The sequence below is a fragment of the Palaemon carinicauda genome, chromosome 7 (assembly GCF_036898095.1).
Source record: "Palaemon carinicauda isolate YSFRI2023 chromosome 7, ASM3689809v2, whole genome shotgun sequence".
Lineage (NCBI taxonomy): Eukaryota > Metazoa > Arthropoda > Malacostraca > Decapoda > Palaemonidae > Palaemon > Palaemon carinicauda.
Window position 1 is genome coordinate 92,872,299 of NC_090731.1, and position 18,143 is coordinate 92,890,441.

Genomic DNA, 18,143 nt, shown 5'->3' on the forward strand with positions numbered 1-18,143 from the left:
GGTCAATAAGTATAGTTTTGAGATATGGGCGTTTAAAGCTTTTCTTTTTATTTTTACAAAGACAATATTAATAAATCATGATTATTAAGAATTTGATGTTCTTTTTTGGGTATTAATAATCATAAATGAAGATCCTTCTGCTTAATATCTTGCTTCTTTTGACTCCTGTGAGGCAAGGCACCCGCTCCTCTGTACACAACTCTCTCTCTCCCTCTCTCTCTCTCTCTCTCTCTCTCTCTCTCTCTCTCTCTCTCTCTCTCTCTCTCTCTCTCTCTCTCTCTCTCTCTCTTCTGAACTCTTGATAGAGCAAATGTTCTTCTTCCTTATGTTAGCAAGATGTTGAAATTTTCTTTTCCTCTTTGAAATGATAAAATTCTTGACGAAAACGAGAAAAACAAACGTAAAAATAAGTTAATGTCAGAGGTCGTTTAAAGTTTTTCTTTTTAAAAAGACAATATTAATAACTCCTGATTATTATGAATTTTATGTTCCTTTTTGGATATTGATAAACAAAAACAAAGTTGATCATAATTTTACTCATAAATGAAGATTTTTTTGCTCAATATTATGCTTTTGTTTGTATCAGGCAAGGCCATCGCTTCTCCATCCACCCATCCACACAATTCTCTCTCTCTCTCTCTCTCTCTCTCTCTCTCTCTCTCTCTCTCTCTCTCTCTCTCTCACTACCGATATTACTGTCTGCTGAACTCTTAATAGAGTGAATTTTCTTCTTCCTTATGTTAAGATGTTGAAATTGTCTTTTCTTATTTGAAATGATAAAATTTTTGCCAAAAACGAGAAAAACAAATGTAAAAAAGAGTGAATGTCAGAGGGCATTTAAAGTTTTTCTTTGTATTTTTACAAAGACAATATCAATAACTCCTGATTATTATGAATGTTATGTTCCCTTTTTGGATATTAATAAACAAAAACAGAGTTATTTATCATAATTTACTCATAAATGAATATTCTTTTGTTCAATATTATGCTTCTTTTGCTCGTATCAGGCAAGCCCGTCGCTTCTCCATCCACACAATTTCTCTCTCTCTCTCTCTCTCTCTCTCTCTCTCTCTCTCTCTCTCTTCTGAACTCTTAATAGAGCGAATTTTCTTCCTCCTTATGTTAGCAAGATGTTGAAATTGTCTTTTCCTCTTTGAAATGATAAAATTCTTGCCAAAAACGAGAAAAAAACCGTAAAAATTAGTGAATGTCAGAGGTCAAAGTCAGGCATGTACTCTCTCTGAGGTTTGTGGTAGGACTGAAGGGCGAAAACATCTTCTGCGACTCAAAGTTATACAGATGCCATTGTTCACAATTTCTTTTACATTAAAATATAATTATCATCAAAATTTACTATAACACAAGAAACACTGCATTTTCTTGTAGGGAACAATGTTTATAGTTTATCGAGTTACTTTTACTAATTACCGTGTAACTATGAAAGTAAAAGGATTTTTGACTAAATATTTCGTGTACGCATTCTCCATTGGCATACAAAGCTCAGTGAATTTTTTTCAGGATTTTGTGTTTTTTCTTCCTATACCCCTATATATTGGCATTCCGGCCGGCCCCCTTAAGCCATTAAAGGTAACCTCAATGCCAGTTAAGCCATTATAGGTAAACCTCAAGAAAAGGAAGCTTTCAGTTCATGTGGTGTCTTTACCAAGACCATATTCTGTCAACCACTGCCAGTGATAGTGCCTACCTTTTCCCAGGTGACAGTGACCCAGACTGTTGAGGAACCCGTGTGGTTCCTGCCATCCTTGTAATGTCATTGATGGTGACTTAAACCTTGACTCCTCTGTTTGTAGAGCCTCTGATGAGGTCTGGCTATGGAAAGAATTGAGATTGCTGCTGCTACTCCTCCTCCCTGTTCTTCCTCTTTTTCTGAGTCTGGCACTATTTTTCTCAAGGAATAGTAGTAGTCCAGAAAGGCCATTTGCTACAAGTTTCATAAGACTTTTACTGATCTCTTGTCTCCTCTGCTAGAGGTGGATAGTCCCCCAGTATCTGGCTCCATGCTGGTCAGGACCGGGACCATGCCTGGGGGATTGTTATGGCTTCCCTGGTTGCCTAGCTGATTGGAGGTATATAGCCAGTGTTGTAGGTAATAGGTTGGTTAGGTTACCAGTCACTAATTGAGATACTACTGCTAGGGAGTTATGGGTATGTAACTGTCCAGACAGTAAAACATTGAATCCTTCTCTCTTCTTATGGCTCATTTTCCCTTTGCTCACGTATACACCAAATAGTCTGACCTATTCCTTACATATTCTCCTCTGTCCTCATACACCTGACAACACCAAAATTACCAAACAATTCTTTGCTCAAGGGTTAATTGCTGCTCTGTAATTGTTCAGTGGCTACTCTCCTCTTGGTAAGGGTAGAAGAGAGACTTTAGCTTTGGTAAGTAGTTCTTCTAGGAGAAGGACACCAAAATCAAATCATTGTTCTCTAGTCTTGGTTAGTGTCATAGCCTCTGTACCATGGCCTTCCACTGTCTTGTAACACACGATATTCACCACTCCGTTCCTCTTTTTCTGGAGCCCTCAGGAACTCCAGTAACAGGATTGCACACTATTCTATCTTATTTCTCTTCCTCTTGTTTTTTAACGTTTTTATAGTTTACATATGAAAGATTTATTTTAATATTGTTACTGTTCTTGAAATATTTCATTATATTTGTTAATTACTTCCCTTTTAGTTTGTTTATTTCATTATCAACTTTCCTTACTGGGATATTTTCCCCGTTGGAGCCCTTTGTCTTATAGCATCCTGGTTTTCCAACTAGGGCTTTTGCTTAGCAAGTAATAATAATAATGATAATGATTGATAATGATAATGATAGGAGCTTGATTGCCTTCCCTTGCCCGTCATGCATGGGCAGGTAAGCACTGTTCCCCTCCAAGCCCCAGATCAAGAAGTGGACATTTTTAGAGGAAATAGTTGCTTACTTGCAGGAAACCAGCATCCTCTGGTTGTTGTGTGACAGTCCACATCCCTGTGGTGCTACAGTTGGCCCCCAACCAGAAACAAGAGAGGGAAGGGTATGAGCTACCACTTCTGTCTCTGCTTAGGTCAATGCCAAAGATCAGTCTCTCACAGATGTCAATTGCAGTTGCTCTTAATCTGTTCCATTATCATCCCATAGTTATGTTACCCAGTCTCTCCTTGGCCATAAACACATGTTTATTCATACCAAGATACAAACTTCTGAGTCATTTACTATATATGGGTTTACTCCTATGTTGATTTTCTATGACCAGAAAGAAAGAAAAAGGTACCTAATAGGTAACAATAGATTACTGGACAATTCCACCGCGGGGCAAGGTTACGTGCTGCTGTGAGGAAAGCCTTACGTTTCTCCTGTTCATGGGGCCATCTCTTGCTATGCTACAATCACGACTCACTCCACAGTTGATTATTTTGCAGTAGTTTCTATGTTTTTTGTGTGCATTATAGTAGTAGGTTGCCCTGGGCTCCAGCTGCCCATGAGGTACTACCACTAGAGAGTTATGGGGTCCTTTGACTGGCCAGACAGTACTAAATTGAATCCTTTTCTCTGGTTACGGTTCTTTCCCTTTGCCTACACATACACTGAATAGTCTGGCCGATTCTCTACAAATTCTCCTCTGTCCTCATACACCTGACAACACTGAGTTTACCTAACAATTCTTCTCCACCCAAGGGGTTAACTATTGCACTGTGATTGTTCAGTGGCTACTTTCCTCTTGGTAAGGGTAGAGGAGAGACTTTAGCTATGGTAAGCAGCTCTTCTAGGAGAAGGACTCTCCAAAATCAAACCATTTTTCTCTAGTCTTGGTTAGTGCCATAACCTCCGTACCATGGTCTTCCACTGTCTTGGGTTAGAGTTTTCTTGCTTGACTGTACACTCGGGCACACTATCTATCTAATTTCTGGGCTCAGACCTGTGCCGCCCAGTGAAATGCTCCTTTTACATCATTTCTAAGGTAAAAACTGCTAAATGCTCCTTTTACATCATTTCTAAGGTAAAAACTGCTATGAATTTACCAGAGAAAAAATTGTATAGGAATGCTAGGTTGAACCCAGCTCGCTCACCTTAATAAGGTGTCGGTATAATACTGGGGCGTGATTAAATCACAACCAGAGGTCTTGCACCATTTAGATATCTCCTGTCAATATCCCCGAACAGCGAGGTGCCGTTCAACATCCTAGCTCTAAACGCTACTACGAACGATCCCACCCACGCCAGTGACGTCACTCCTTTTTCATAGCACCAGCTTGATACGTTATCTTTTTTCGGGTGTGTGTTTTCCTTGGATTACCCAGGATTTATCTCAGGATGTCGGACCCTACCGTCACTCCACCTAAGTTAAGTACCAGATCTATGAGTTTTGAGATTTCGGAGGTGGTCTTGCCCTTATTTATTATTTTATCACAGTTTTATTTTATCCGCGACCCCGCATCGGGTCCTCGTGGCGGTCGGCCACCTCCTCTCTCTCTCTCGCCGTTCTTAACGTTTTACAACGAGTCTTCTATACTGATTGTTCCTCGTTTTGAACTTTTCTGGGTATCCACGGTTCACACCCTGTGTTATTTTATGTTATGGTATTCTGTTATTACGATAACAGTTGTTTACGATATTACGGTATCGTAATTTCATGTTAGGTTGGCATGCCTGGTAGCTTTCGAGCGTTACTAGTTTTACTTCGTTTTACGTTCCGCACGTCACGGACGTTCATAACGATCTTATTAGCAAACGTTTTATTACTAGTATTATTAGTTCGAAGGGACTTTCACGAGGCAGTTCTTTGTTTTACGTTTTTGTCGGCACTTCACCGACTTTGTGTTATGTTGGTAGCCCTGCCTAGCCCCACGTGCTGTTAGGCTTGGTCTTCCCCTGTCTCTGTTCGTCCCTCCGTACTATCTTACGATTGATATTATTATTATTATTATTATCCAGCATGCCTTCCTCTTTTATTTACCTATTAGTTATATCATTATATTGTTTATCATAGTCTTTCCGTGTGATCATTCCAGTCGTGGGTCTCTACTCAGGTTGGTACACCTATCCTCTGCTTCTCTTGTTAGCCTCCCTCTCCCCATCCGCCCGGCACCCCCACCCCAGGGTTGCCTTCCCTCTCTCTCTCTCATGTCGAGTCGTAAAGTCAGCTGTTTTGCGCTACGCTCTCTCCCCCGGGGCCTTCGCTTAACTCCGTACTGGGCGGTTCCCTTTGTATGTGAGGCTTATTATTATACATTATTTTTGCAGTTTTCCCCCCTACCCTGCCGTAGCTGTTTCTTTCCGCCGACTCGATTGGCCATCAGTCGGCGGGAGGCATTCTGCTTGGTCTGTGGTATCATGTTCTGTTTATATTACATATTTTTCACATTCATTCCTGCTACATCCTCCCGGTCCCGCACCTCACGGACCCACTATAGATCCCTCCACCCCTCCCTCCTTCTATGGTGTTCCGCACTTCACGGACTCCATGTGTATTTATTTCATTACTGGATCCCCGGACGTAGCTTTCACTTTATACCCTAGTCGAGTTGATTAATCCTGTGTGCCGTCGACGGGTTTGACCCTCGACTCCCCCCCCCCCCGTCCGCCTTCTCCGGTGGATTTTCATGAGCCCTGGGCTCTCTCGGTTGTCTCTCCGGAGCCAACGTTCCCTCTAACCACTTGGATTAATCTCATCTTTATATATTCACATGTATATATATATATACTCCCTGTTCTCGACCCCCCCTCACATACGATCACAATTACGGTTTTTACCTTAGAAATGATGTAAAAGGAGCATTTCACTGGGCGGCACAGGTCTCTCGCCCAGAAATAGATTTTTCCTTCGTCAAAATCCCTTTTCTCTATTTATTCTAATGTTACTGCTCTTGAAATATTTTATTTTTCCTTGTTTCCTTTCCTCACTGGGCTATTTTTCGTGTTGGGTCCCCTGGGCTTATAGTATCCTGCTTTTCCAACTGGGGTTGTGGCTTGGCAATTAATAATAATAATAATATGGTTGCAAGTGTAATGCATACTTTCCCTGGCTGTGATGGTTGGCCTTGCGGCGCTGTGACAAGTCAGGTCGAGATACATCCTCCTTTACTTTGCTCGAACTGTTGTGTTAAGTGCTGTTCCATAGAATCTCCATGTGAGTATTTTAGGGAGTGGCTGTCCTCCGGCTGGGAGACATATTCCCATCGTGAGAAATGTGCTCAAAAGGATTGTTCCCCTTCCTTGTTGTTCTCTTTGGATAGCGAGAAGTGTAAGCATGTTTCTGTAACACACGATATTCACCACCCCGTTCCTCTTTTTCTGCAGCCCTCCGGAACTCCAGTAACAGGATTGCAGCTGAGATTTTACCGGATTATCCGTATATTATCCTAGATTACATAATACCAAGTAGCTAACAACCTCATTTTAAACTTAAAATACCCCTTAAATAAGCAAATGTTGGTTAATGAAGAAAAGATTAATAAAAAATAAATTAGGTGAAAATTTATTGGAATAAAAGTAAAAAGTAAAATAAAGGGTTACTTATAGAGAGAGAGAGAGAGAGAGAGAGAGAGAGAGAGAGAGAGAGAGAGAGAGAGAGAGAGAGAGATATCTGTTCATTGGTTTTTCAACTTGAATATGTACATATTGATATAAAATTATTGTGATTAAATCAGTATTAGACTAAAAAGAAAAATATTTTACGATCTGTTATTTACCAAAATGAAAGAAAACTAGAATCGCTAATGCGTTTGATATGCGTACTTAGTAGCATTGTGCTTTCCTACTTACCAACAAAGACAACATTATCAAGTTTTTTCAAAAGTTCAACCTTTTTTATACAGTATTGACAATTATTTATGCTTAACGTTTATCACTTCCTTAGTTTTCTGGAGCCATGGCTGGGGATAGAATGCACTTTTATTAAAAAATAAAGCTTAAAAATCATGTAGGAAGTGATTGCTAATATTTACATCAACATGCTAACACACACGCTATGGTTTGTTAACATTCTGGTCAACCGGCCAGTAGTGAAAATAATTGAGAAACAGTGCCACCAACCAAACGGCCAGTAGCGAAAGCAATGCTGGCTAACTGATGTTTCTGGATTATAGATGTCTGGATTAGTGATAGTCAACCTGTACTTTATATATTAATGATAATTTTGTTAAGTGTGTTATTGCCCCATATGCCTGGTGATCATGAGTCACTGCCTGAGACTGATCCCTTTGCTACGGCCCCTGCACTCGTTGTGTGCAATCCAGTCCCAGTGTCCATAGTTCCTGATTACACTATTTATGTAGATTTCAATGGCTTCTCACTAGTGTGCTTAGTGGTGAGCCCTTTATTGCATAGTTCCTGCAGGAGGACTTCTTGCTTCTTGAGATATCACCCTTGAAAGCGTCGAAAATATCCCCATGATCTCGCCCGAGAATGCCACACTTGAGTCGAGACTGCTGTGTCCCCACGTACAGAGGCGGCCCTATCAGAAGATCTTTATCTTTTACCCACTTGTTCATACGTGTCTGGCTTCCCTCATACACCCAGGGGTCCTTGGGATTGCACTCCTTGGAAGAATTCTCTTTGTTTGGCCCAGAATTTTCTTATCACTTATTCTGAAGCGGTACGGACTTCCTCTGGAGTGTTCACGGCTCAAACTTTATTGGTTTCGCCGAATTGTCAGAGTATAATGACGTCATCTCCTTCCTAGCTGCCATCATGGAAGGCTAAAGTTTTCATTGTCTCTATTAACACATCTACGCTGTGGGGATCAACAACAATTATCATTGTGGTGCAGAGTACACAGGCTGACCTGTCTGTATGTGCTGCCATCCCTGCGCTTGTTGATGTTACAGAACACACCACCATTCCAGCACATGAGCGTATTCCTCTGTGCAATGACTATGACGTCATTCCCCACCCTAAAGATGCAAGACCTTATCATGCTACCCCTTTCCAAGCAGGTAGACTCATGACATTAGTCATGAATAGGTACAGTATCTACTTCAACCCAAATTGACTTATCAGGTAGCCTCTACCTCATAAACTCATTTACCTCGCTGGGATCCTACGTATCCAACCACGAGATGTCATAACAATGACAAACCAATTATTTTACCTCATCCTACACAAGCTTTTACCTTGCCTATTTTTCATACTACTTCAGAAATTACTCATTCTACTGAATAACCAAAATCTTTTTCAGATATTTATTTCAGATTCGGGAGAGGAAAGTGGTGTGAAGCCCTTACCACCTTTTCCTCGGGTGGTACTTCCCCAAGTGGCCTTTCTCAGAGAGATCCTATTCTCATAGGTCAAACTCTGAAAAAATTTTCTGTGACTCCCTCTCATATTATGGAGGTAAAGAGCCTTACCAGAGGGGCGAATATGATTTCTCCCAGTCTTTGTCTGTCCCCTCCTCTCATCATTCATGTAATAATATCAGAGAAAGTAAAGACTTGCCTGGAAGAATGGAATCTTCTGGCGCCGTTCCTAAGACGGAAGCACCCCATACACCTAAACGGGAACCAAATCAAGATGATCGTGCCCTGATTGCTATTGATGATGCTCTGGACTCCATTGCATGTGAAGGCCCCAGCTCTGCTGATGTGGCCTCCCTTAAGGTTCTGACGTCTGGATCTGAAGCCACTCATTTCTTAAGGATTAGGAGCCTTATAAAAGTTGTACTAAGAATTTGTAGTATTTAGGTGAGAGGTATAAATCCTCTCGGCAGCCTCCTAAACTCTCGGCCCTTGTGAGTGACTAGATGTCGAGATTCAATGACCTTGAAAACACTGGACCCTGGTCCAGTACCAACAGACTTGGAGTGTTCCTTTGTTGATGTTCTTGCACTCATTCAGGAGTGCAACGAATTTGGTGTGGTGACCACGGCATCTGTGAAAGGTGGGTCCTTGGTCATTGACTGGTGCTTGAGCTGCTATGGTTGGATCTTGCAAGCATTGCTTTGGACCTAGTAAATGTTCTATAATTATGAGAATTAACTTACATCTAGCCAGTTCAGCAAGATACTTTCCTCCTCCTTCCCCACCACACTTGAAGACCACAGAGTACCATAGTCTTTTGTTGGGTTGCTTCCTCTGGTTGACTCATGTGTCAGTCTTAGAGAGACTCGGAACAGAAGGTACGTCCTTCTTGTCTTTTGCGTTGACGACCACGAAGTCTTTTTAAATGGCCACCCTTCCTTTCGTGGAGTCAGATGCAGTGACATACATAGCACAGATGGCAGGGTTACAAACTGCCAACTCTGTAGGAATTGTCGTTTTTGGCATACCAAGCAGTAAATCTTTTGGAAAACTGGCTGTTAGGGAGGAGGGATGTGAGTTATGTCCTGACACTCAAGTTACTTTGGTCCAGAGTCATCTCTTGTTCTAAGATGTGCTTTGTTACAGAGGTCCACATGCTTTTTCTGAAGAGCAACATTGATGCAGCAGTGGTTGAGTGTTGAACTGCTTCTCTGGATCTGCTAATCCACTGTGCAGTAGCTTTCAAGGTGCCTGGTGTGGCTACGGCCATGGGCTTGGTAGGAAAAAAGGCCAGCCTGGCCTTCCTGGTACTCTGAACAGGACCACTCACAGCTACTTCTACTCAGAAGAGGCCTGGTCCCGCATCCATTTTGAGTCCCATAGCCTCGCTAGTTCAGGAAGGAAGTTGGCATTCCGCTCTCCCTCTGCCATGGGTAGTGGGATATATGTCCTATCATTGGGCAGCAACTTGGTAATGGACATGGTACCCAGCCTTGGGTAAGGAACGAGTGACCTTCTGGATTGTTATTTTCTCCATTTTCAGGACTTTTGGTCCCCCTATATTGCAGACTAATAGTGTTTTCAAGCCATCCTCCAACATCACCGAAAGCCCAAGACGTGTTGGCGGAGGTTGAAAGGGTGGTGGAGAAGAAACGGACTTTGAAGTTGAGTGTTTCAGGTGGAGAAATAAACTGGGGACTGGGAATCAATCAATTTTCCCCTATGTAACTGTTCCCAGATGCATCGAAGGAGGGTTGCATCAGGAGTGGTCCGAAAAGAAAAGCATGTACATATCAAAGTCCTGAATATGCGTGCAGCTATTGTAGCACTATCAGCATAGTTTATAGCATTGTAAGTATTCCAGGAACATGTATTGGGGCATTCAGTAATGTTGATGACTGACTGCCATAGTAGCTTACATCAACTAGCAAAGAGACATGGTTTCTCTCCCTCTATGAAAGTTTATGAAGCAGATGCAAATCTGGGTGTGAATGATGCTGTAGAGCTGTCAGCCAGGTACATTCCAGGAAAGAGCAATGTACTAGTAGATACGCTCATTCGCCAGGGTAGGTTGTACGATTGAAGTGGTCCCTATATCCTTGCGTAGCGGAAGGCATCTTGCCTTGTGGGGCCCATGGGCATTGTTTGAGGGCACTTTCCAACACCCAGGATATCATATGGATGGCTGTGCATTTTTCTTCATGCTGCCTCATTCACCAGCTGATCAACCAAATTGTGGTCAAACTAGGACTCGGGAACTGAGTGGTGATCAAACTGGGACTCGCGGTGAGTCCTGGGGCTCCCAGATAGCTGTAATTTGAGTTGTATCCTGATCTATTAGCTCTTAAGGTTGAGATCCCAAGAGAACAATTCAATGGAACACTTCTCTTTTAGCCTCACCATAAGAGAAACCAGCGATCTGGATATTACTTTTGCATTTCATAGTTGATGAAGTTTTTTGTGAGGGACAGCACAGATGTCTGGAGACCTGTGATGGTCCTCTGCACTAGTTACCAGGGACAGAGGCATCTTGCATAATGTGTGTCATAGGATTTACTCTTCTTTTAGAGCATCTCTAGCACAGATCATGGACTTCCACATTTTATCCTCACCCAGAAAAGTGCCTCTGCGCATGGCTATGAAGGTTACAGCACAGCCTTGAGCACTGTCTCATGGCTGAAAGGCATAGATTTTTTCTCCTTGGTACTTTTCTTTTTTCAGCTTATTTTTCTTTTTCATGGATATATTGCTGGTGACTAAATTTTCTAGGTTGCTGAGGAGCACCTACTTAAGTCAGAGGAGGGATATACGGATCTAGACTACCAACTCGGTCTTCGGCATTGTAATCTAGATGTCCAAAAGAGTGTCTAGCAATATGGGACTGCAATGGTTTATTAGCAGAAGGATCTAAAATAAATAAGAAAATCGAGGGTCTACAAAAGGATCTAGACTGTAAGGTGCAGTTAACATTCATAACCCTTATAAGAATGAAACACTAGACCCAACTGTAAAAGTCAGGTTAGGGTAAGCAACTGGGTAGATATATCAGACTTACCTCCTACAAGCAAAGATTCGCTGGCCTTTTGAAATTAAGAAATGAAGTTATATAAGTTAAGAGCTTTTAAGGCTCATCATTAACAAAACTTGGCTGGCTAAGTGAGTATTTGGAATGTCATATCGTCAACTCCACTCCACTCTCAATGCCGACGAGCCTTTCTTCGGAATTGTGAATAGGCGGCCTTGGAACTTCAGTGACCGAACCCGTTTGATTGCTTTCTTCTTGAGTAACTCTGTGGTGTACTCTTTCAGGATGGGAGTGGGTTTCTGGAAGGTCACTGGTGGAGGAGGAGAACCTTGTGGCCATTTCCACCCCAAACCTTTAGAGATTATGCTATGAGCCCACGGACTGAAGGTCCAATGGTCTCGAAAGTGGTAAAGTCTCCCCCCTACCGGGACCACCTCATTGTGAGGGAGTGAATCTAGGTCCTTTCCCTCCCCGAGCCCCCTTTGTCCTAGGTCCGCCTCGATGGCGGAACTGTCCTCTACCCGTCCAAGTGTGGTTTCTAGGGCCTTTGTTACGGCCCTTCCCTTTAATGAAGGAATTATCTAAATGGAAGACAGCCTGTGAATAGTGGTTTTCACACGCCCCTGATGTATACACGACACCCACAAGGTGCTCGCGTGAGGGTAGTAACCTCTGTATTCCATGCTTTTATCTTTCTCTGGTATATTTGGAAGATTTATATCAGAAAAGTGTAAAGAAGGACCTTTTCACCGGCCGTCACAGGTCTCTCCCCAGAAATAGATATTTCCTTCGTCAAAATCCTTTTTTATTATTATTATTATTATTATTATTATTATTATTATTATTATTATTATTATTATTATTATTACCACTGCTAGCTAATCTACAACCCTATTTGGAAAAGCAGGATGTTACAAGCCCTAAGGCTCAAATAGGGAAAGTAGTCCAATGAAGAAAGGAAATGTGGAGTTTTGACAAAGGAAAATCTCATATTTGGGTTGGTGCTATGTGGTCTCCAAGGACTCTTGTTTAAGGCTTCAACAGGAAATACAATACAAACTGGTTACCGTCTTTACGGTAGTACCAGTTTATCAACGTGCAAGCATGCACTCAGTGAGGATACGGGAGACCTACAAGTTCAGCCACATTAAAACTTGGCACGTTGTGAACCCACCCTAAGGCAGCAAACATTAGCGGATTCTCAATCTTTTCGTCCGTCTCAGTTGCCTAATCCCCTTGAATAAGGAGGCTCAACTGTATTGAGAAGCTCCACTGGTAAATCCTGCACTACGTCATGGTCCGGGAAGCCCGACTCCTCGATAATTTTCCAAGTTTTCGATGATAAACACCATTTAAACCTCAAACCAGTGATTGTTGACTTGGAAAGGTGTATGCAGGGAAGATGTGGTGTCTTCTCTGATGGTCAGCGGAAGTTCATCTTGCATGAAATGGTTGATCAGAGACTTGGCTTTTTCCCCAATGATGAGTGATGCTAATCCTCAATCCTGAAAAACAATTTATTTTCCATTTGGATCATGCCCTTTTCCCGTACCTTTGATATATCCTTCGCACAGCAATGTGCACTTGCGGCCACAGCAGCATGAATCTTGTTTGTGTTCATCTCCATGCACCCCATGGTACAATCGTTCAGCCCGTGAAGTTATCATATGGTTGCATACAACATCCCTTCCTTGCCCTTTTTGAGACCTATCTTCTCTTTAAGGGTCATGACCATCCTCGGCCGCTTTGTGGTACCTTGAGAAGATGAAGCAGTTCTTTTACGGGCTATTACGTTGATAAGAGATCACTTGGTGCTTGATAAACTCTTGTGGGAGAAACATTTGTAATGATGGGCATTGGGAGAGTGATACAGAGTCAGCGATTGAAATGGTGTTGTGTAGGAAGGAGAATGGTGCGTAAAATCCTTGCGCAAAGAAGTGCAGGGGGTTTGAAAATGTTGGGCTGCATGCAGCAGTACTAACAGTGAGACTGCAAATATGCAAAACTTTATTTAGATATTATATGGATCTCTGAACTGCGAACAACTGAAACCGCAAGTTCGGAGGGCTGACTGTACTAGAATGAATAAGAAAATATAGAAATTTTAAGATCGATAACAATGTTAAAATTTTTCTGTCATTTACTGTATAAATTATAAAGAGAGACATGTCAACCTGTTCAATATAAAAGCATTTGCTGCAAGATTAAACTTCTGAAGTTCCACCAATTCAACTGTGAGATTAGGAAGATGATTCCATAATCTGGTCACAGCTGGAATATAACTTCTAGAAAACTGTAGTGTTGAGCCTTGTGATGGAGAAGGCAAGATTGATAGAAATGATTGCATACCTAGCACTACGTACAGGATGGTAGTCTCGCAAGACCTGACTACAAAGCTGGGTCAGAATTATGGAAACGTTTATGCTATATGCATTAAGAACTAACTGAATGATGGTGCCAAAAATTGATATAATGATCATGATTTCCTCAAGATTAAAATTTAAATTCCTTTAGCACTTGACTGTTAACATACTTTCCTTGTAAGGAACAGCGAGGCAAACGCATTCCTCACAATGGGTATTTAAAACAGTGTTATCCATATGTAGGAATGCTAACAAATTCAGCAGGGAGGGCAGCTTAAAATGCAATAAAACTTCAACATTCTGGAATGAGATATGTCTGAATATCACCGATGAGATGGAAATCTTATTTTTGGAAAGTACACATAGGGCTTCACTTCTTGCCATGAACTGCTAGATTATGTTTTTACAAGAGGCATGTGTATATTTATGGAATAATTTTTTTGTAACTTTCGGGGGTAAATGTCTAAACCTAGCTTCTGGAGGGGAAGCAATAAGGACATCAGGTGAGTATAGAAATGATAAGTATTAAAATTCTGTTTTTTGTGTCCATGCAATCCCAGCAGTATATTTTTTTTACTAGGGGATTTAAGATTCTAGTTATGTAGGCATGTTATGTGCCCTTTATCTTGTCAGTTACTTGATTGAATTTCAATAAAAAAAATTTGTTTCAGAATCTGAACCAGAACCCTAGAACGTTATTACCAAAGTTTTTTGGCTTGTATAATTATCAGGTAAGTCATCAACAATGTTTTTCGTTTTATATTTCTATTAGACTTTGGTTAATCTTTTTATATATCTAGATATGTCACAATGATGGTGTAGGACTTGTCCAATATGATTAGAAAAATAAAAGCAAGTTGGCTGACTGTAGATATTATGGTACAACATGCCTTTGATATTATAATGTGATAAGTCAAGCTTGTGTGATAAAACGAATGCTGTTGTACATTACTTTCTTCAAATATTTAGGCATGCAGTACTCCTATTCTTATTAGTGAAAGCAAATTTGAGATTAATGCTCTCTTGCTCTGACTTTGGAAATTGGATGAAATTTTCAGTGTTTATGAATATTACATTATTATTTGGTTTCCATGGGATTATGAGAGAGATGTAATTATGAACTCATAAAAAGTGCTTTTATAAGTAAATTGTAATTAAACAATTTCAAGAATTTTTTAAAGTCATATTCCAAACATTGCATCCAATAATGGGATGGTAATTGTCTACAAAGTACTGTAGTAGTTCAATACTTTAGCAATGCAATTTTTTTCTGATTTATTTTGTTTTATTGACATGATTGAAGAATATCTTTGAGACTTTTCAATACTGTAATATACTGTAAAATTAATTCTTATACTTTTATCATATATTGTAGTAAATACTTCATTTAAAGGACATAAGAAGGGTAGATTGGGTAGATTTTAAATGAACCCCTTTTTATTCTGTAAACCTTTTAATTAAACTTAAGGTAATTCATTAATTTGATGCATAGTTTTGGGTGCTCAAAGTTTCTTTGTATTTAACATCAGTTTTCCCTTATATGCTTTTTAACAGTACATATTCTCTGCTCTTACCTTTATTGAAATAAATAATTGTACTAGCTTTTATTACCTTGTTTCATATTTTCTAGTAAATAAGTAGTTCTTAAGGATTTTATTAAACAGTCCAATTCAGCTTTAATGGTTTTTCTTTAAAGCAATGTGCTGCCAATTTTTGGGCAGTATACAAATGCCATCAAGATCTTCATTATAAGGTAGAGAAACATATTTTAGTAGTAAGGCTGGACACTTTATTTAGTTTTTACTCACGGTTTATTCTTTGGCTTATGTTTTTTTTCATTTAGTTCTTTTATAAGATAAGATTGATATAAGCTTTAGAGAGCTGTTTGAGTAGAATACAGTACAGTAAACTTTTTAAGAGAGGACAAATATTTAAATTCTCCAGAGCAATAGTTGAAATTATTGCAGTTGAAATATAAAAAGGAATGCTAATGAAGTTGATGTAAACCTATTGCAGTATTGCCTCAAGATACAAAATTAACTGTTTCCATATGGCTTTCATTTCATAAAAATTTCGTATCATGGGACACGTTTTACATATAAATAGCCTAAGCCGTTCCATGCCCTACAAAAACACCACAATATACTTTATGACAATGATAGAAATGTTTTAAAAACAATGGAATACAACCATTTGGATCATTCAGTACATAACCTAACTGTTAATACTATACCTACAGTACAGTAATGCAATAATAGATGGGAAATAAAGTAATAAAAATGTGGAACCTTACCTTTGGAGTGAGGCAATGTCTGAAAGCGACAGTGGCTGGGTGGCAGAGGAGGATAAACGGCAGAAAACAATTTTTGCCTTATTCTATTTTATTTTTGTACTTTACGTTTTGTATTTTTTAAATTTGCACTACATACACTGATTATTTTCTTCATCACTTCCACGTCTGATTTTTCGGATCACTTTGAGCTTCCTCGTCGGGTACTACAAGAGACCTCTTTAAAAAATAAAACTATCCAAGAAAGCTTGTCTCTATCTGCTTCTTAAACTGTTTCTGAATTGACTCTGGCACACGTCATTTATGTACTCAAGAGCACAACATGTGGCAACTTTTTCTGCGTGTGTCTTTCCCACAAGAGCCGCTATATTATGGTAGCCAGCTAGACCTTCCTTAATTTATGCCATTTTCAGAGGGTCATCTTCCTCTCTGTCGCTGCTAGAGAACTGTCCCTGAATGATGTTCACTTGCATGGTCTCCAACTCTAGGTCGTCCATTGTAAGCTCATTTTGGTGCTCCTCGAGAAGCTCATTGATGTTGTCCTCGGTGAGTTCCAGACCTATGGCAGTCCCGAGTCTAATGATCATGCCAACCTCAGGGTGCGCAACGGATCCAGGATTGTCAACTGATGTGGCTTCGCCTTGGCCTACGTCGAATCCCTTGAAGTCTTGTGTGGAGACGGCATCAAGTCACAGCTTCTTCTTCGAAGAGTTCAAGGTGCGCTTTGAAACCTCTTGCCAATCTTGATCGATGATTCGGAGGCATATCACAACATCAAAATGCTCCTTTCTAAATTCACACAGGGTAAGGTTTATGATGTTAGTGATTTCGATACATCTCTTGAACAGATATTTTGTGTAGAGAAGAGGGGTGGTGTTAGACAGAAGATAGAGAATCTTGAAGAAGGATATCTCCTATGACTCCTGGAGAGTGAGCAGAGGCATTGTCCTACACCAGCGGGCATTTCAGAGGGAGGCATTTCTCTTCCAAATACTTTTTCATAGTTGGGTATTTGGGCCAAAACAAATACTCACCCACTCGATGAACAAAAGTCTTGTTACCCAGGCTTTGGCATTAGCCCTCCACATCACCAGAAGCATCTCTTTAATCACTTTGTGGGTCTTAAAGGCTGAGGAGTCTCAGAGTGATACACCAGCAGGGGCTTCGCCTTACAATATCCACTGACGTTTGCACAAAATGTTAGGGTAAGCCTGTCCTGCATAGGCTTATGCCCGGGTAGCTTCTTCTCATCCGCCTTGATGTACATCCAATGAGGCATTTTTTCCAGAAGACTTTCTGGGAGACTGTAGCCTCCCTTTACAGTCAGCTCGTCGAATGTCTTGACAAAGGCATTGGCTGCTTTCATATCCGAGCTTGTAGCCTCCCCTTGGCGCACCTCCAAATGGACGCCAGATCATCTCTTGAATTTTTCAAAACCACCCTTGAACTCTAGTGGTGCCTGTTTTAATGTCCCTTCTCCGTCTTCAGCCTGTGCACACACGAGATCAGCAAAGATGACACTGTCCTTGTGGCGGATTCCCGTCTTGGTGATTGTCTCCAGCAATTTCCTTGTCCTTAATCCACATGAGAAGCAGTCTCCATCTCATCATGGACGTGGCTCCTCTTGCTGAGAAAATTATCATGTGCTTAGAAGGCGTTGCTGCTTTGATGGCTTTCTTCTGCTTAAGTATGGTTCCTATCGATGACATATCACGGCCATATTCTTTAGCGTTCACACTTAACTGCATGCCAGCCTTGAACTTCTTAATAATCTTAAGCTTCATCTCCATAGAAATTATCCTCTTCTTCTTTCCCTGCACTTCAGCAATTTTCTTGGGACCCATGGCTAATACACTAATGTAATAGTCACGAAACCAAAATTACAAAGTTAATGCATACGATAGCGCTGCCAAAATGAATTGGCTGAGGAATGCCAGTGCGTGGATGCATAATGGGATACTGTACAGTAGTTGCTGAACAATAGGAGAGCAAGATCTTTTGGCAGTAATTAGCATCAGAGTAGGGAGGTAACCAATAGGAGCTTGGGAAGATGGTGGCTAGTTTATGGCTAGTGGGGCATGAATGTTAAAATCAGTCTATATACTTGTATATATAGATATATATATATATATATATATATATATATATATATATATATATATAAAATATATATATATACTGTATATATATATTTATTTATAAATCTATATATATATAT

At 40.5% G+C, this 18,143-nt stretch overlaps 1 protein-coding gene across 1 annotated transcript in view; it reads left to right on the top strand.

Annotated features, from left to right (window-relative positions):
- The window catches only part of LOC137644446 (phosphatidylinositol 4-phosphate 5-kinase type-1 alpha-like), a 327,307-nt gene extending 311,681 nt beyond the window's left edge, over positions 1-15,626 (top strand). Inside the window, exons 9-11 of the mRNA XM_068377423.1 lie at positions 14,307-14,366; positions 15,332-15,388; positions 15,603-15,626. Coding sequence (XP_068233524.1) covers positions 14,307-14,366; positions 15,332-15,388; positions 15,603-15,626 — 141 coding nt within the window. The remainder of the gene's footprint in view (positions 1-14,306; positions 14,367-15,331; positions 15,389-15,602) is intronic.
- Positions 15,627-18,143: the final 2,517 nt, after the last annotated feature.